Here is a 20,487-nt window from a genome sequence, read left to right as displayed (position 1 = left end):
AGAGAAATATCTCTGCCCTCCTCCCAGCGGAAGGGTTGGCTGTGTTTGTAAGATGAGAAACATTTTGGGGGGGAGGGAAAGGAGAGTGCAATCTCGAGCTAAAATCACCACCCACACAAAAAATAAACCTGAAGGCAAACTGGGGCCTCAAGGATTTTGTTCAATTGCCTGAGTGTGTGCCTGTGTGAGCGTGTATGAGGCAGAGGGAAAAAAGGAGGCAGGAAAGCAAAAGTAATATATATTTTTTCATACCCAGTGGCATTTATCAACTACACTCTTCCTCCAAAGCTAATGTTTCTTCCTCACTTACTTATTTCAAGTTTTCTTCCTGACCTTGAGCAGAGATTTAGTGGATGAGCACAGACAGACTTTGGGGCCAGCAGAACTGGGTTTGCGCTCCAAATCCACACCTACTGGGATGTCCAACAAACATATTTCACGTGAATGAATGGGAGAATAATTTAACCTTTCTAAGCCTTAGTTTTCTCATCTGGAACAATGAATAGTCACAGGACCTGTGCTGCAGTGCTTTTATATGGATTAACGAAGTGCTTGGCACGGTGGTTGGCACAGAGTTGCTGCTCAGTAAGTGTTTCTTGCTTTGGTGTGTTTCTCAACCTCAGTACTATTGACATTTGGAGCAGGATAATTTTTTTGGTGTTGGCAGCTGTCCTAAGTATTGTAGGATGTTTCATAGCACCCCTGGTCTCTATCCACCAGATGCCAGGAGCTCCTCCTGCCCTGAACGTGAAAATCAAAACTGCAGACATTGCCAAATGTGCACAGAATTGCCCCCGTTGAGAAATACTGGCTTCATGTAATTAATGGCGATATTAGCAACAAGCAATGCATTTGAAAGCATACAGCAGGCACTCATAGTAGTATTTATTTTTTAATTGAGTGAGTGAATGTATGAATAAACACACTAAGTAATAACAGGTAGAGTCTGCATCTTCAATACTTGGTGGCAGGAGGAGTTACAGTTACTGTGTTCTGGACTCCAGAAAGTGGAAGCAATCAGAGCGGGGCTCAGAAGGGCACCACCTGGCCCCGTGGTGTCTCCGCCTCCAGCTGCCTTTCGGTGTAGAGCTGGCATCTGCTGAGATGCACAGATGGAACACTGACAGGTGAGTGAGGCTGGGAGCTAACTGAGGATGAAGGAATTTTCCCTCTGGGAAAGGGCAGTCCCTGAGGGATTTGCCTGCAGCAACGAGGGCTTGAATTTCAGTGTGTGAGAGGTGACGGCTAGAATCACATGCGCTCCTCCAAAGAACCCCCTTCCTGCCCATGACCAGTCAGAGACACTGGGTGGAACCCCTGAAGTCCTACACGACCCAGAGGCACAGCCCACACCTGCAAGCCCCTTTGACTCACATCAAAATGAGGCTTTGCAGCTGGGGGAGGGAGATGGCTCCTGTCCTAGGATTTCTTCCCTCTCCCACCCCGCTTCCTCCCTCCCCTGGCTTTCTTTTAAACATTTATTGAATGTCTGATGCATTAGTTGGTACAATAGACACAGAGATGAAAAGTGCAGCCCCTATCCTAGAACTGCTGAGTGTACTGAGGGACAGCGAAAGGAGAGGGGAAATTATGATAATCATAGGTAAAATGGAGCGAGCACTTATTCTATTTTGGAATCTGATCCATGTGCTTTATACACATTAACTCATTTATTAAGTCCCTCACAACAAGCCTGTGAGGCAGAAACTATTATTTCCAATTTGCAGATGAGAAATCAGGTAGAGAAAGGTGAAGTGATTCTTACTACACTGGCCAGATTTTAAGGGGCAGAATCAGGAGTGGAGCCCAGAATGCTTTGGCTCTTGGGCCTGGACTCTTCTGAACCACTTTGCTCTTCTGCACTAATAGCCATGTGATGGGGTGCCATGAAGTACATAAAGGGGGCTTCCTGGAGGAGGTGATGCTACAGAATCTTGAAGTTGGGAAGTGATAGCTGGACGAGGGGAAGGGAGAATATTCCTAATCTGACTGAACAACACATGCAAAGTCCGGAGGTGAGGAGCAAGGAGACACATGGAGGTTCCCTGGGGGTAATTCTTACCCTCCCCATGTGAACCCCTCCCCTGGCCTCTTGACTGGGTTAGGGTCCACCCAGCCGATAGGACTGCTACCTCCTGGCCTGATCTGCTTCTCTGGACACTTATGTGGAGCCACCCATTTGGCCTCCTTTCCCTGCCGTGCTGCCTGATTTAAAGGCTTTACAGCCAAGGAAGGGGGACCTATCCTCTGTCTCCCCCAGGTGTGGTCTTCAACAGCCCACTCCTCCCCCGTGCCTAATCTGTTCTCCCTGCCTTGGTCCTCTGGCTCACCTCTGGGCCCTGATCTGGGTTATTTCAGCATCGCCTTGTTCTGCTGACACCAGGTCTGGGAGAGTGGGAGTGTGTGTATGTGTGTATGGCAGGTGGTGATTATGGTGCACGCATGCCTGTTACAAGGGGCACACACCACATGATAGGCAGGCAGCCCCAGCATTTCATCATCTCTCATTCAAACCTTTTTCTTAACAACAACAAATAGATCACATTTACAACCCTGATATATACATATTACACAGGGGTCCAGCAGGAGTAATGCCTGCTTCAGTGTGGTTGGTAGGGCAACAGCATGGTGTAATAATTTATAGTTTTAATTTGAACATTTCACCTAAATGTCATATGGTGTGCTTGAGTGTAATATTGTTATGTTACGGAATTACATGCTTATGATTTTGTAATAAAAGCTTTTGTAATAAAAAGGGGGTGTTATTTGTGCTGAACCCTGTCCATATATTTCAGAGGCTGGAACTGGGGAATTAGAGGGGTCACCCTAGAACCTTAAAGGCACACTGTCTAAACACTTGTCTCAAAACCATGAGAAAGCGTTTTAACATTTTAGAGTTGTAGACAGCTTTGAGAATGTGACGAAAGCAATGGTCTCGCTACACAAAAATTACAGATATATAAATGTTTGCATAACATCTTTCTTTAGGAGATCATGAAATTCCCTGGATCCTGGAATCACATTTAAAATCCTGTGCATTTAACTTCTGCCTTGTCTTCTTACTGGATCTCCCTGCCCCTCCAACTCTGCAAAGGAGAGCCATAAGATGTTGGTGGCTGCAGCACAGTAAACAGTGAAACCCAGGCAGTCCTGGCATTGCTTCAAGTGCTCAGACAGAGCAGAGGCCTAGGGTTTGGAAAACCCAACCTTCTCATGCTCACATTTTTGCGATGAGGGCACTGATGTTGACATTGTTCCCACGACGCCAGCTCTAGTGGGCCCCGGTGTCAGAGGTGATTTATGCCTCAGTTTCCTCACTAGCTTAATGCTAGCGAGCTCACCTATCTGGGCTAGGATTGGAACAGACAAAGGATGGGCATCCAGTTTCCTATTTAGTGTCATTCCTGGGTGATACTGGGCAAATGGCTTGATCCCTATGGACCAGTCTCCTTACCAACAGGATCATAGCCCATGGGGTTGTTAGGATTACCAGATGAGCTCAAGGTGGGTGATATATACATGAAAGCTCTTCTTATAACTCAAACCACCAAACAACTTTATGGGTGTTATTATTAACTTGGCATTCAGAGGCTGACTGGGAGATATACCAAGTCAATTGCTTTCCAGACTGGAAACCAGGGAGTTTAATGGAGATCATGTTTACTTAATAGGGTCAAGTTGAGGCCCAAGATATGAAATAATCTGTTCAGCACCATCCACGCATAAATCCTGGGGGGAGCAGGGGGACTGCAGCTTAGAGCACTAGGTTCTAGAAAATCTCAGCAGCACCCAGTGGCTGAGTCATCTGCTCCCCTGTGTAAGGCTCCTTCCTACCCTTCAGCCAAGGAAAAAGAATCTGGCAACATTCTCCCCTGGTCCTTTGTGCTCAGGTTGTGTCTCCTGCCTGCTACCAGATGCAAATCGACTTCCAAGTTCACAAAGACGAGAAAATGAGAAACTTCTTCTTTGGGTCAGCCTACTGTTAAAGAGCTGATCTGCGGAAAAAGACTGAGTGGAAATGACCAGTATCCACCAGAGTCACTGGAGTGCTTTGTGCAGTCTGCCCCACATATGTGTTTTATGCAGTGTTCAGGCTGCTGGTGCCTGGGACCTGCAGCAGGTTTATGAGATTAAAGCCCAGTGCCCAATAAATAATTGAGCAGCTTACTGCAAAAAAAAAAAATACACGCAGTATAATAGCTACTATCTGCACAGTCTGATGTGTACAGATATTTTAAATGAACATCACTTTCATCTGTGTGTTTCCATTTGATGTGGAGTCCAAAGCAAATAAGGAGGAGAAAAAGAACATCACCTCCATCCTTTATGTACGTCCTGCCTCTAAAATGAGGTTGATGAGAAAGAAAACTCTTCAATGTACTAATGACTCAGGGCCTTGCTGGCTAGCCTTCTGCACTCTCCATCCACCCTCTCTATTTTTGCTTTATTCCTTGCTCTCAGTTGCTGTTTATATGTGTAGGAAGAATCTGAAATCTCCACTAGACCAATTATTCATTTGAAAGTTGGTTTTTTCTCCCGTGGGTGCCTTTTTGGAGCAAAGCTGGGTCCAGGTACTGTCTTCTACAGCATCGTGAGCAGTAAGGCTTGATCTTGGGCATGATGAAGGGGAAGAGTATAGGAGAGAGGAAGAAGAAGAGGTTGGGGTGGTTGTCATAGGGAGAGAGGGTGCAAGAAAGCAGAGAAATGTTTGGGAAGATCGTCCAAGATCTATTGTAGAAGATTCAATGGGAGATGAGTGGCCTATGGTGACCTATGTAGCACCATGAGCTAGCAGTAAAAAAAATGTCAAAGGGAACCGTCCTCTCCTTTACTGGAAAGTTTACTGGTTATGACTGCAGTTAAGGGACAAGTGGTCTTAGTGGCAGAGCCAGGCATGAGAGAGGGTGATAGGACTTCCCTCTAGCTCTGGGGAAATCTGGAAGGACGGCCTCTGCTTCTGCACCAGCCTTTGACTCCCCTTCTGTAGGTAGCATCTACCCTATACCCACTAGCCACTGGCCTTATACAGACACCAGCAAACTTATCCCAGCCCCCCTCCCCACTCTTTGCACCTCTTTGGCCTTGGATACATTTATTGCCAGTGGCTGTGGTTTATCTCTTGTTGTTTATGGCCTGGGACAGGCTGTCTACAAATGCTCCCCAAAGAGTAGGGAAACAGCAAGCATCTGCCATTCTGTGATGCTCTTTCCAGAAATGAAAAGAACAGTCATAAAATGTTGCATTGGGGGAGGGAGGAGGAGGTGTTGGGTGGGTAACATGCATCATAAAAAGTGTAATGGACTAATGCTAATACCCAGGCTGGCTGCAGCCAAGGGGTGTCTGCTGAGCTCACACATAAATATTGGGGAGGCACCAAGGAGACAGATTTTTTATTTCTTTGATTTGATGGTAGCGGAGGCTGGGCATATTTTTTCCTCTACTTCCCTACAGTCATTCCTCTATCTGTCTGAGACTGAAGCCACTCAGTGTTTTACAGCTCCCAGTGCAGTTAGATTCTTGGAAAGACAAAAGGTACCAGAGGATTTGTGGGTGCATCCCATTGCTGATAGGGTGAGTCAATTTAGGGGGTTTTGTATTACCCATCCAAGATTTTGCAAATAACAAAAGAACAAAACAGGGTGAAGATAATTATGTTAAGTGTGTGCTTGGATTCATGTATGAGTAACTACGCACTTGCCCAACATCAGGCTAATTTCCAACATTAAGAGGATTGAATTATGTTCTCTGCTTAGTGGGAATCAAAACAGGAACATTACCAACAATAACCCAACAATAATCTCCATTCTACTCAACTCCAGGTATGAAGAGTAAAATAGTTGTTTAGTAATTAATGAAACATTCAGGTTGAGGACTTATCCACACATTTTTTCCCTAGGGTTTTATATGGTGAAGTGCCCACATTCTGTGGTTAATATTGGCCAGTTGCTATATCCATGTGTTTGCCTTGAAATATGCACTTGGGTAAAATGGGTAAATGTACAGTGTGGGGGGTGGGCAGAAAGAGGCAGAGTGAATGAGAATCTTATATAATATAACAGCATCCATTCTGGATGATGCTAAGATGCTTTCACCCTTGTCTCCATACTCGTGAAGTGCTCAGCACCTAAGAGCCATCCTGGAGTTCTAGGCCCGGAGCTCCAGGGTAAATTCAGTTCACCTAGGACTGTGGACTGCTGGAGAATAAGGAGAAACAGCAGAAACTAGGGTACCTACAATCAGGCAAGAAGCCCCTATTCAGCCTTTCAGTTTGTGGTGAGAAAAAAATCTGAAGGCATTTGGAATTCATGCTCCTGTTCACCACATGTTTTGGAAGAGTTACTTTTCCATGTGTTGTCCCTGAGAGTGGGAGGAAAGTAAAGTGGCATTCCCCTGAATGTTGTGGTGCCAAAAGCCAGCCCATTGTCCTTTTTGACGGGGTACATGTAAGAGGAGAAAGACACAGGGATGGGGAGTCTTACTAGGTATAAAGGACCCATGATAAGCAATTGAGATAATTCTTCAACCTTACTCTAAGCCTTATAAAGTAGACACTGTTGTCTCTGTTTTAAGGATGAGAATTCTCAACTCTAAGCTTTCAAGGCGGGGAAGTAACTTAACCAGGTTCTCACCCTTAACGCATAGTAGGGTTAGGATTTGAACTCATACCATTGTCTTCTCACAATGCCTTAAACATATGAAAGGAAAAAAAATCAATAAATGATGATTTGGAGGGAAAATTATTTCCAGTCTGAAGGTCAAAAGAGCAGGGCCTAATGCATCCCTTATGCCAACTGGTATGTATTATTATTCCAAGTGATGAACGGGCAGGGGTGGGTGTGGGCACCACATGTGCTATTGGAGAAGGGTTAGGGAACCTGTGTGCACAGTGACACGTGATTACTCAAACTGGGGGTGAATGTGGCCTCGAGGGTCTCCAAAGCTGAACTGTGGCCCGATGATAATATAAGTCTGGGCTCCCCCGTGAACAAATGCTGCACATTCACCTGGAGAAGCATCTGGCTATGAGAGAGCTCATCCTTTCCCATCACATGCAGTGGTAAGCTCATTGGTGTGTGAGGTTAATGGGTGCTCGGTGGGCCACGGAACTCTCTTGGTGGGGGCCCTTGGAATCAGTTGCAAATGCAGGTCTTACCCAGTCATCTACCCAGAAATGAGGTCAAATTGGCCTCAGCCCTGTCCAACCAAGCTTAGGGCATAACAGGATGTTCCTCTTCCCTTGGTTGGCTCATTGCTGCTTTAAAGTCTGAGAAAGAAACCATTGTAGTATCTAGTCTCTGAGGCTAAGCTGGCTAGTGTTAGGCTAGACTTAAGGAAGATCTTCCTGTCTGAGGCTTGACCATGAGCAACCAACACTGGCTCTGGCATATTCTTTCCGAAAGACGTCTTTTTAAGAAAGTTTCTTTGGTTTTTAATCTTCACCTGAGGATGTTTTTCCATTTTCTCACTGATTTTGAGCAAGAGGAAGGGGGAGAGAGAGAGAGAGAGAAATCAATGTGAGAGAGAAATATCGATCTGTTGCCTCTTGTATGCACGCCAATCAAGGATCAAACCTGCAACTTAGGTATGTGCCTTGACTGGGAATTGAACCTTCAGCCTTTCAGTGTATGGGAAGATGCTCTAACCAACTCAGCCACATTGGCCAGCACCTTCCCCAAAGACTTTAAAGAGCATGAGAGTTACCTAACTGCTGTCCACAGCACTGGGCAGGAGAGAGCCTTACCTCCAGCCTCACCTTTGCTTGCTGGTATTTTAATAAAGGCCCAATACCGATATAGAATGTATAATTTTCACATCATTCTTGGCAAAGCCCAGGTGCACCCCATTAGCAGAGTTCCAAGGATGCCATTTTCTATCAAGAAAAAAGACATGCTGCATCGTAGTGCTTAGCTTAGGGCCCTATTAATAGCAATCCTAATTATATGGCTGCAAATTTAATTCATAGCAATGATTAGTGTCAGAATCAAAGACATCAGGCATCAATATTGATGGAATTGCATAAGCCCCATAAACAGAGAACAAGCGTTCTGGCCCTTCCCCCCAGACGTGGTTTGCTGTTAACTATTGCATTAATGTCTCTTTCAATTTTGCCAGACGAAAATGACTCCATTTTTCAGTGTCCTCCTCCCCTTGAAAACCTTGGCCCGGCCAGCTCTGAATAGGTATGACTGGCACACAAAAGATCCCAGACAGTATCTTTGAAGAAGAGCCCTGGGGCTCCAAGGAATGCAAGGATGATGGGCCCAAGCCCCTCGCCTCACACAGCAGCTCTTGGCCTGGTGGGCAATACTCCTTTGTCTCCCCTTCAGAAAGCTCACAGCAGACAATGATGCCTGGAGAAAGGGGAGTCAGCTGGGACTGTGTGTGGCACAAAAGGCTGCCACCCCATCCACTGTGGCCTGGGCTGAGATGGGTGCAGAGGGGGAGGAGGAGGCCTGAGGGAAGTGATATGAGGCAGCGTGTGTCTAGGTGACAGCTGCCATGTCCTGGGTTTCCAGAGCATCTTTGTTAGAAAGAGTGCCCTTCCACTCTCGTCTTGGCATCTCCTCGTAGCTCTCTGTTGGGCAGGTGGTAGGTTATCGATGGATTAGACAGAACCTTAGAGAAGGCCAACAGAGTGCAAACATCTGGTAGCTAACAAAACACAGGTCTGGAATTGGAGAGATCTGCATTCAAATTGCAGCTCTCCATTCGGTAGCAATGTGACTCTGGAAAGCTACCTATCTCTGAGCTCAATTTGCTCATATGGAAAATGGATGCAATATTAATTCTTATGAGAGTAGTTGTAAGGCCTAACTGAAATTAAAAAACAAAGCAAACAAACAAATTAAAAAACACTTATTCCAGGGCTTAGCACAGAGTAAGTGTTTAATTTTTAATAGACCCCCATGCAGCCAAAACTGTCATGCCTAGACAGAGAATTAACATGTAAGACTTTACATTCCCAATTCAGTTTTCTTCTGATCTGTCAAAACTTCTTAGCCCCATGGCAAGAATTCTGTGGCTAAATAGGTCTCCTTGCTGGCCTGGCTCTAGTAAGATTCTTAAGACATATGGGGTAAGGGCTCAGGGAGGCTGGTTACCCAGAGCAAGGCTCCACGGTCAGGCCTGGGAGAGGAAGCTCAGTGAGACTCTTGCCCTGGGTACAGTGATCTCCACACCAGTTTGGGTTCTGCTTAGGGAATGTTTGTATTCTAGGGAGAGGCAGAGGTTAGTCTGATGTTTTGTGCAGAGGGAACATTCTTCCATTCCATATAGAAAGAAGAATCCAACAACTGCAATCTAAAGATTTGGATTTTAGTCTTGCCTCTGTTGCTAAGACTCTTGGTGATTTTGTGTGGATCACTTAACCTTTTTTAGGCCTCAGCTGTCTTATCCATAAAATAGAATAAACATCCCAACTGCCCAAAGTCTATAGGTTAGATGAGTTTTCTGAGGTCCTTTCTAGCTTTAAAATCAGAGGAAGATTCCTGACCTTGTGAGAGGGTCTGCCTCCTCCCTGGGGACCCTACCCCTCTGCTGGGTCCCAGCTCCACGGCCTCTCCTCCTTCTTTGGCTGTGCTCTCGCCCACCCTAACAGTGAAGTGTGAGAATCCCAGATTTGTTACTAAAGCCTGTGGATGCCACAGGTTAGGCGGGGACAACCTGGTAGTTGTGGCCTTTGAAACAAAAAACCAGAATGTGGGTATCAAAGAGTGATGGCTAATTGGGACAACCCCAGAGACAAACTTCTGCTCCACTTTGGAGTTCAGAAAACTTTCTGGAAGCTAAGACCAGGAGAGGGACCAAATCCCAAGAAAGGACTCTGAAAGACAGACCTGATTTGACCTTCACCACCTGCATCTCTGTAGTGCTTCCCCGGATAGAAGAACACATGATAACAAGAAGAAAAGAGAAGTTCAAGTAGCTGCAAACTTTTAGCTTTGCCATCTTTGGACTACACAAATGACCTAAGTGTGTGCTGGGCCCATCTCCACCTGAGATATTTGTAGCTACGGTTCCAATTCCCACATCTTCCCTTTATTTACCCTGTGACCCTAAGTAAGAACATAATCTGAGTTTCAGTATTACCATGTGCAACAGAGCAGAGAAATAACCCAACCCTTCCTGTTCATTTGAAATGTTATGGGATTAATGAGATAATAAAAACCAACAAATCTGGCTGGGCCTTTGAAAGAAAAGTGTGATAACAGCAATACTAGTGAGAGTCATGCTCACGGTGAGAGCGGTAATAGCAGCAATGGCTGCTGTTTATTAAGCACCTACTGTGCATCAGCCTATGTATTACGTAACCTTACATCCCCCCATGTCTGACATGCATAGCAGTCTCACAAGGTAGCATTAGTAGACCAGCTGAGGAAACTGAAGTCCCCCAAGATCACACAGTTAAGCTAAGGTGAGCTGTGCAGCACTAGGATGTTATGATTGCCGCGGGAGTATGCAAAAGGCACAGAATGGCCCTGTTCTAGTTAGTTTTGTAAAGCTGCAAGAGTGGAACCCCCACTTCCCCGGCCCTGCCCTGGGGGAGGGGCAGTACATATTGTTCAGTGATAGGGGACTGGGAAAGCTCTCACTGGTGACTAATGCAGCTGGTGCCAAGGTCCAGCAGGATTAGATTAGTTCGGCTCAGCTGGTCTAGTCTTCTAAGTATATTTTCCCATGACTCAGGGCAGGGGGCAGGGGGCAGGATTCTCTTCCTCCATCTGACCTTGCAAACATGTCACTAAAAAGGAGGCTGCTACGACAGCTCCACTTCCCCAGGGAGCCAGAGTAGAGTGGGCTTTGGGGGTAGAGGGAGAAAAGCCTCAAAAATGTTGGTGATAATCATGAAGGCACCTTTGTGCCAAGCACTAGACTAAGCGCTTGATTGCATTTACAATGACCATGCAAAGTGTTCATTACTCCCCACTCTACAGACAAAAAATGTGAGGCTCACAAGTAGCAATGGCGGTAATATTTAAGTACACATATGCCCCAGCTCGGCACCATGCTTTCATTCTTCTCCTTTATTTTAGGTTTTATTTATTTATTTTTAGGCAGAGGGGAAGGAAGGAGAGAGGGAAAGAAACATCAGTGTGTGGTTGCCTTTCATGGGGATTTGGTCCGCAACCCAGGCATGTGCCCTGACTGGGAATCGAACCAGCAACCCTTTGGTTTTCAGGCCGGTGCTCATTCCACTGAGCCACACCAGCCAGGGCCATTCTTCTCCTTTTAAAACATACTGTTTTGTGTTTACTTATATATTTTTTGTCTGTCTTCCCACATTAAGATATAATCTTCATTAGGACAGGCAATTTTGCCTTTTTTGTTCACCACTATATAGCCAACAAATGGCACATAGTAGGTACTCAATAAATTTTTGTTCAATAATGGATTACTTCATTAAATCCTCATTATAGTCTCATGGGGCAGGTGTAACTGTCCTCATTTTACACTGGGGAAAACTGAAGCTCAGAGGTCACACAGCCAGTTGGCTGGAGTTAGTAGGATAACATCCCATAACCTCATACGCTCTTCGTCACGGAAATAATTCGTACTCGAAGGCAAGAGGATGCCACTAGCTGGTCTTTGGAGGTCCCTTCCCACCCTGCTCCACAGGCAGGTGAGGCTCGATGGCCTAAAAGGGAGTGCACCCCTGTGGCTTGTGTCTTCCCAAAGCTGAGAGCACTGTAACATTAGTACCTTGGCCTCTTGGAAATTCTGCACAGCCTATTTGGGTCACCTGAATTCTGTGAGCTCCACCCCTCCCTCACCCGTCCCTGAAACACACTTCCCTGTGTTTCACCTGTCCTGTGATTAAAGCCCTGAGGGGTAAAATCCTGGATGTGAAGCAGCCTGCTGAGCACACAGACTGATGGATTGTCCAAGATTGAAGCTTTTTAAAGAGCTGCACAAAAGGCGCAAAAAATAAATGAATCTTCAGTGTCTCCCTTTGAGCATGGCTCTGGGAGATCACGGCCTCCTCCCCTGGGGTCAGCTGGGGACCTGGATAGAAACCCACACCCCCTCTCTACACCTGTCATGGTCAAGCAGGGGGCAGGAGAGTGGGGGACTCTGTAAATACTGTGCCTTCCCTGTGCCAACCAAATGCTGCCTTTCCCAGCTTTCAGAAGACAAGTTCTCTGGACTCAAGAGGGCTATAAAACAACAAAACAAACAGCGAGTTTGGCGGCAGGAGCCTGGGCAGGGAGCCAGACTCATTCCTAGGGCTGTGGTGGTTAAGTTCCAAGCCACCACCGGCCCCTTGCATCAGGTTCTGGGGAAGGGGGAGAGGGTGTCTTCTCCCAACCCCTGCTCCCCCAACCTCAGCACTGCTGAGATGCTCAGGGAGTTGGGGCATCAGTGCTCACAGGTGCCAGGAGAGCCACGAGGTCTCCTAGAACTGGACCCGCAGCCCTGGCTGTTTACAGGATCCAGAGTTCACACTGAGAGACGAGTGAATCATTTCCACTCAGAGGAATGAGTGGCTATTGTTTGGTGGGGTTGGCACCAGGAGAAAGGCATGATTCTCAGCCCTTCATCCAACTTGGCCTTCTGTCTGCCAAGACAACTCCACCCCATGAGGGAGTAAAGTCACAGGTTAGGAACTTCTTTGTGTGTTTTGGGAGGGAAGTATAGTCGCCAATGTCAACATCGCCAATGGAGGAGCCATATAACCTTGGGCCAGGTACTTAACATCTCTGTGGCTCAGTTTTGCACATCTGTAAAATGGGGCAGAGATGCAGACAATGGACACCACACTTAGTTGGAGCATTTAGGGGGAAGATGGCAAGGAGCTTAGAAAGGTATCTTGTAAGTAATCAGTGTTATCAAATAACAGCAATAATCCCAGGGCCTGAGAGAGTTAAAACCTTCATGCTCTCAATGGATTCCTTCCAGCACCCAAGCTGCTACTACAAGAAGCTTACAGTTTTCCTGGCCTTGCTGAGCAAATTGTTGGTGAGCTTGCAAAGAGAAGAATAGGACTGGGACGTCAGGGCTTCCTGTGGGCTGCAGACCGGGGAGACCTTGGATTGCTATGTCCCTTAGGAAAAGACTGAAAGAATTTTCCTCAAGAATTTCACAGGCATTTCTGCAGCTGACTGTTGGCTAATGGGAAATAAGGTGGTGCCAAAAGAGGCCAGTCCTGCCCACACTGCAGAATGTGAAAAGAGCTGTCTCTGTGGATTTGCTGACATGTCCAGGAGGTCTATACACAGAGGCCTAAAAGGGGAGTGGTCTGCTGCAGACATGCCAACCTCTGATCCAGGTGAGGTGATAGCCCCCCATGTTTTTCTAGGGGTCTGCAGTAACAGCATAAGTGCCAGCCCCTTCTTCCACCCCAGGCAACATTTCTGAGAGTACCACCCCTCCATCTCCCAAATGTTGTTACCCAGCAAACTCATTTCCTATTACGCATCAGCAGTTCTCTTGTTCCCTGGAGTCCCACCGCCACCCAGCCTTCCTGCCTCCTCCTCGCCGTCCAGCCTATCCAACACACAATAACTTCCTTCCTTTGTGTGCCAGCCACGTCAACAGGAGTCACTCTTGGTGTCTGATCTATTCTAGTCTGTGCAGATAGGTGTCTGGCAGGGAGAAGATACCCAATAACTCAGATAAATTTAATGAGCACCTAATGTATGAGAGATGTTGGATTGGACATGGGGGTGGGTGAAATGAATACAAAAGAAGGGTCCCTGTCCTCCAGGACCTGTGAATCTCAAGTGAAGTGGACACATTTGTACTTGCTCCCATGTCAGGTGCTGTCAGAGCAAAACTACGTGCCACGAGGAGCCTGGGGAGGGTGCTACTCAAATGCTCCAGAGGACAGTGCCGGACACATCGCCAGCCCTTGGGCAGCAGGCAAGGTGTCCAGTGGGGAGAAAGAAGAGAGAGCCTACACTTCCTGTTGCTGTGCAAGGTCCCAGGGGGCTAGAGGAGGCCTGGACTGAGGCGGCAGTTTTAACAGCCGCAAATGGAGAGAAGGAACCATAGGAACTTTGCCCCAAAGAGGAAGGAGGGAGGGACTCCTTCCTCTCATGTCCTGGTGGCTTCTACCTTTTCCTGTGCCCCATGGTTTGTGTTTCAGTGGCCTCCTGGCTTCCTCCCTTCAACCTGAGATGCTGAATTAAATGAGTTTACAGTTCCTGTTGCCACTGCTCATCTTCCATCTGCTTTCTTATTAGCTCCCAGCACCCCTTCTCTGGCTTCCCACAGCCTGCTCTTAGCCAAGAGGGACGTCATCGTAGTCAACCCTGCCCAGCACACCCTGCTGTCACTGCCCGAGTTCCTGCCCTCATCACCTTGGCGAAGCCTTTTCCTGTCTGTGCCAGGCACCTACTCCTTGACCCTGAGGGCCTTTCCACCACACTCTGAGGGCAAGCTCAAACCCAGTCATGATTTCAAAGCCCATACCTAGGGGCCTTGGCCTCTGTCTCTGCTCCTGTGCCCTGCCACAACCTGCCTGCCTTTCACCTACTACTACCAAGGGAAGCAGAGAAAGATCATCAGCAGAACTGAAAAGGTCATATGGTTAGTGGAGGAGCCCCCTCTACAGCTTCCCTGATCTGTGACCATCCAGTCTCTGCTTGAATATTTCCATTGACTGGGACCTCACTCCCTCTTGAGTCTGCTGTTTCCATTATGGAACAGTCTGGCTGCAAGAAACTTCATTTTTTTAACTGGAACTCTAATCTACTGTCACTCCTACCCATTGGCTCTGTTTTGCCCTCTGGCCCACACCAAATAAGTCTGATTCAACCTCCACAGCTTAATGACTGAGCGTGTAGGTTGTGAATCCTGGGTCTGCCATTTACTTGGTATGGGATCTTAGAGGCGTTCCTTTACCTTTCTGGGCCTCCACTTCCTCATCTGTAAAACAGAGATAATAATAGCACCTACCTCATGGAGTTCTATACATATTAAGTGATTTAATAGATATAAAGCTCTTAGAGTAACGCCTGGCAATAATACATGCTCAATAAATCACAGTATCTGAAGAAAACTGTCTTGTCTCCTCTTTTACTCTTCTTGCCTTGGCTTAACATCTTTTTAACAATATTCTTTGTACAGCACGACTTCCACCTCCTTCCAATTTTTGTTCATCTCACACTTTAGTTGGCTTAAGGTCCTCTTACAATGTTATCTCCAGTGTGGAGCCACCACTTCTCATGACCTGGACATTGTCCTGTTAGTGTGCTGAAGACCAATTAACTTCATTCATTTGTATCACACAGGTGACTCCTGTCAACCCTGTGGTCAGTGAAAATCCCAAGATCCTTCTCACTTGCTTCCGGGTTCTCACAGCACTCTGCCTCTGCCTCCCACTGTAGCAAGTCCTACGAGCTCCCCCGTGCACACTAGGCCCTCCTTGCAGATGCGTTGAGTCTTCTCAGTGTGGCCCCCAGGGTCTAGAGGGCCCTTCTCTCATGCCCCCCAACTCAGCCATTGATCTAGTTCAGTCTTTAGGCAAAGCCTGGTAATCTTCCCCTCTGATAAAGCCTTCCAAGTTTATCACTCTATTTCAGCTGGTTTCTCTGGAATTGTTCCATCTGTGTGAAGCTTCGCCTATCTTCTTACCACCTATACGTACTGACCCTTAGCCTCTGCAAGCATTATATGTCACCCATCTTGGTTTTGAGGTCCTGTCCTTTTCCTGCCTGTTTCTTCTGCATGTTTGTGGCTCAGAAGGGGGTGACCTTGAACAGTCAATGAGTAAGTACGTGACATAGCGCCTAACAGTACCTCATGGTCATGTACTCCTCATGAGTCTCTGCTTCCTCTAAACTTCTCCACTCAGGGACATCCTATTCCTGTGCACTGCAGTGGATGAGGGCCGGGCAGTCTGACAGACGCCTGGTCAGGCAGGGAACAAGTGCGTCGTTCTGACACAGCCTGCTTCCCTCCCCTCTCTACACTCTTAGCTATTTTTTTACTTCATTTTCCTTCCTGTGTTGAAAGAGCCATGGGGCCTGGACCATGGAGAGGTTTCCTGGGGACATTCCATAAATTCCTCATGGGCCATTTCTCTGGAGTGGGATGGGTGGGTAAGTGGGAGGCCAGCAGGAACCGGGGTGTGAATGCCAGGTGCCTCAAAGAAGTGTGGGTGGAAAGGAAGGGCGAGTTGCACAGAGAAGAAAACGGGGTACTATGAGCTCATAGAAACAATCCAAGAAAGGCAAAGTGAAGAGTGAGAAGGAGCTGCCAACTTGCAGGTTGGAACAAGCTGTGGGCAGCCATGCTCCCAGACTTGCCCTCGAACCCGCGGACTTGCCTGCATTGCGACTTGTCTGCCAGGGTTTGGAGAACTTTCCCTGCTTGGGTGTGTGGCTTGGAAAGATGCCCCAAGTAGCCTCTGAGTGTGCTGTGTAAGATGCACAGAGATATGGGGAAGGTCATCACAGGGTCCCTTTGAGTCTGGCTGGGTTATTCTTCCTTTATTCAGTCCTCATCCAAGCACTCAGCAAACACTAACTCCTTAACCAAGATCTAAGAACAAAAGGAGTGGAAGCACTAGCCCCCGGCAAACTCTGTGTGAAGCCTGGATCCAAAGGTTGTTCTCAGCGTCCATCCCTGGGTTCTGTGCCTGCTTCTTTAAGTAAAAATGATGTCAAATCGGGTGTCAGGGCAATAAGCAACTTGCCCTAGTCTCTAGGCTGGGACAAGCTACTTTTATTCTCTGGGCCTCAGTTTCCCTGCTGAATAATGAGAATATTGAGCCAGACGATCTCTAAGTTTCCTTTGAGAATGGTTCTATTTTTCAAAACATTTTTGGGTCCTATCCCATGGGTAGCCACACAGTGAAAAAATTAGGTAGAAAGAAGGAAATGAGTAAGAAAAAGGCATGAACGCTGCTTTTAATAAAACTTTCAAGAAAATAAAGGAGACAGAGTTATATGAATGACCCAGAACACCTATGGCTACTGCTGGTCCCCAGAAAGCCTTTGTGCGGTGTAGGGAAAGGTGGTCTCTATAGGCAGATAGATTAGTAAAAAGGGCCCTTCTGGCTGAATGTTTATACTCCAGGGTACCTGCCTTGACAAGGATAGCTGAGGCTGGATTTCAACTCCCATAGGCCCCTTGACCCAATGCCCCCATGCAAGGACCAGTCGACCCAGCCGTACAAGAAAGCCTGCTGAGCAGGGAAGTGGCCAACTTCAGAGTCCTATCCTGGCAGAATATGCCACTTTTAAATCTTAGTGAAATCTCATAAGGCAGCTCCTTTCCTCCTACATTTTGGGAAAGCAAAGGCAGAGACCACACTCATTCTCTTTCATGTGCCTAAAAGCCAAGCCAGGGTCCCCAGTCCCAGGCAGAGTAGACGACCCAGACCAGGAAAAGGTAGTAACCTCCCCACCAAGTGAGAAAAGGGTTAATGGGCATTGCTGTCATGAGAAGCCGAAGAGGTCTGGAGGGTTCAGCACCTCTCGTAAACCCAGGCCAGTTCTTCTCGCCTCCCCTGGCAGCAACTCAGAAGGAGCAGATGATGGAAATTCTTCCTCAGACTCCCTCTCTGCCCTCCTCCTTTCACATCCCAAACAACTTTTCTCCCAGGCTCTAACTAGATTAGGAGGAAAGAGCTACAGGGGTGATGTCAACATCAAGTGTGAGATGGGGTGAGGTCTTGCATGTGCTTTGATCCACAGGTGGAGGGACTGGGGAAAGGTAGCAAGAGGGTAGGCTTGGGAAAAGGGGATTAGCTGGGACCGGAAAGAATGCGGCCGCTGTAATCCCACATAATGAACCAGACTGTGCTCCATCTCCACATCCTAAGCACTAGACAAGCAGGTACAAGCTACTGGCTTCAGCCTGCCGCACAAGAGGCCGCCCGTGCTGCCAGCCCAGACACCCCATGCTCTCCAGCTGGCAGAGGGGCCTAGGGCAGGCATGGGTAAGATATCTACTTCCTCTAGGAAGCTCAGGTGTTAGGGGTGGAATGGGGAAGACGTTGTATTTGCAGGAATAGGAAAGACAGAAGCATGGCTTCTTAGCCAGGCACCATATGCCCTCAGAGAGCAGCCCCACCATTTGCCTATGTTCTTAGAAGAGAGACCCATAATCTGCTTCAACCGGCTGCTTTGGACTCCACAAAGACTTTTGACCATCACAATCAACTCTCCAGGTCGTGGGAAGGAAGTTGTGATGTTTGGGATTTATGACAGAGAATAAAAAAAATCAAGTTGTTTTTATTAGACTTGGAGATAAAGAGTGAAGTACTTTTCTCCCTTAGGCAAATGCGCCTTCCTACTTCCTTGAAGTGTGGGCAATATTGAAATATATTTGTATTTCCTTGACCACTCATTGACAAATGCTTGGGGGAAACAGCTAGAAGAGAAGCCACAAAATTAATTCCTACCTACTTCTGCTATCCAACACCTTCTACCAAGAAAATTAAGAAAATTAGAGTTGCCTGTAGTTAAAACTCCACCAACAGCTACCTTCCAGAAGGGGCTCCCAGCTGAGGAGCTGAAGGGCATCAGTGCATTGGGACTCACAGACTCTTACCTTTTTCAGCTTGCCACTCTTAGTCCCCACAAAAACCACGCTGTAGCCATTGTAGACGTACGAGGCCACTGATGTCATGCGGTCCCGGCTGGTGGTGTACAGGGTCAGGCCCTCCACTGGAGTGGAGCCTCCAAGTGGCTGGTTGATGTCTAATCCACAGAAGTTGTCATCGATGGGAACGGGCTGGAAGGAAGAGGAGGAAATTGGGATGAATAGCAGCAGAGTCATGGCGGTCAATCTATAGCTCACCCCTGACCACCAGCCCTGGGACATTAGGCTTCAGAGAAGCGTGACATGGGTGCAGGGTCCTTACACATGCTGCAAACAATGTCTCTCCACCTGATCCACGAAGCCCACAGAGGACCCTGTGAAACCAGGGAGAGGAACAAGCAGCCTCCCTCACTTACCTATTCCCTTTCTATCAAGGGATCCAGGGGTCATTTGTAAAGCTGGTTGCTTAAATTCATCTTCTGATTATTTTAATGTCCCCAGGGACCATGCCATTTTGTGGCAATCTTTCTATTTAGACAGCAGAGATTCAGTTTAGAGACAGCATCCCAGCACTTCCATAGCCTGGAGAGAATTTCTTATTTATTTCTTGGGATACAAGGCCTCCCTTTGGGCATCAAGACTTTTAAGCCAACTATTCACCACATTTTATACTAGGAATAGGTTGAAAAGGGTCATCCTAATATTGAACAGAAACTTATACTTTGAAAAATTTACTTAATGTATATAAACCTCAATTTTTCCATTTGTCAAACTATCTGCCCACTTTTCTGAGAGAATCATTGAGGAGCAAATGAAATAATACATGTAAGAGAGTTTTAAATTATATAACGATTTCTGCTATTGTATGGTACAGGTCTTCAGCCATGCTCAGGCAATGTCCTTCCTATTTATTACCAGACTTTTGAAGAGAGTGGAGGTGTGCCTCTGTGTGAAGAGTATCTTTCAGGAGAGACTAGGGCACTTTTGAAAGAAGACCACCTTCAGAAAATGAAAAAATAGCTGGACAGAAAGTAGAGAAGCTTGAATTCTAGCTTCTCCTTTACTGCTAAGTATCTCTAAGCATAAATTGGACCAGTAACATCCTGCCTGGGGGCTGTCGGGGGGGATGTTAAATTGATTATTTCGAACATCTCATGCAGTTAATAAATAAAAAAGACTATGCCTCCTTAGAACAGGGGCTGGTAAAAGGCTTGTGTTCTCTGTGGAGTACCTATTGTGGGGCAGGGCTGTGATGGGTCCTCTGAAATGCCCCAGCTGACTGTGCAACTGGAATCCTGTGGGCAAAGGCTGCAGACTCTGGGCCAGAAAGAGCCCTGAGTCATGTTTCTTCTGGGTCTGGAAAGGCATCCCAGAGGAGGAAGGAAATGACTGTTCCAGCGTAGAAAGCATCATGGAGAAGAAACCTGCAACCTATTCCCTTCAACCTCCTCCTTTCACACTTACCAGGAAAGAGCTGGCTGGTGCATCACTTGTCAACAGCCTCATTTCCTTGGAATAACTGGTTTGTAAGCCAGGGCACGTAATTGTTAAGCCAGGGCCTTCCCTTCCATTCCTCTCTGAGGTCCACAGAAACAGAGACTTGTATCTTGTGGTCCCTTGGTGTTTTGTAGAGAGCTGATGCTCCTGCTACTGGTAGGAATAGAGGTGTTGCTTTTGTATGTGTGAGTTTACATGTATGTGTACTCTCTAAGAAGGAGAAATAACTTTTAGGTTAAGGATGACCTTGAACTCTGTGAACTCTGGTAAGATGGAGCCATCACTACCCCCCAAACACACCCCTCACCGCAGAAGGGATGAGCTTCTTAGGAAGGGAGTAAAGCAGGGGTATTCTGGAGCCAGCTCACGAGGGATGACTGAACATCTCTACATTCAGTGACATCACACTGGTGGTGTGAAATCAGCTATGATGGGAGCATTCACATCATGGAAATTAGCAAATGCTTCTAGTCAAGGCTCCCACGACCACTACCACCA

General features: G+C 47.0%; 1 protein-coding gene across 4 annotated transcripts in view; it reads right to left on the bottom strand.

The window, feature by feature from the left end:
* PLXNA2 (plexin A2) overlaps nt 1–20,487 on the bottom strand; it is a 210,439-nt gene that overhangs the window by 159,449 nt on the left and 30,503 nt on the right. For all 4 annotated transcript variants that reach the window (XM_045838402.1, XM_045838401.1, XM_045838403.1 and 1 more), the window contains one exon: nt 18,502–18,684. In XM_045838402.1, the coding sequence (XP_045694358.1) occupies nt 18,502–18,684 (183 nt within the window). The remainder of the gene's footprint in view (nt 1–18,501; nt 18,685–20,487) is intronic.

Source organism: Phyllostomus hastatus, unplaced genomic scaffold, assembly GCF_019186645.2.
Source record: "Phyllostomus hastatus isolate PE091 unplaced genomic scaffold, TTU_PhHast_1.1 phas_contig_283, whole genome shotgun sequence".
Classification (NCBI taxonomy): Eukaryota; Metazoa; Chordata; class Mammalia; order Chiroptera; family Phyllostomidae; genus Phyllostomus; species Phyllostomus hastatus.
Note: the sequence above shows the minus strand (reverse complement) of the source record. Positions and strands in the feature narration are given on the sequence as shown.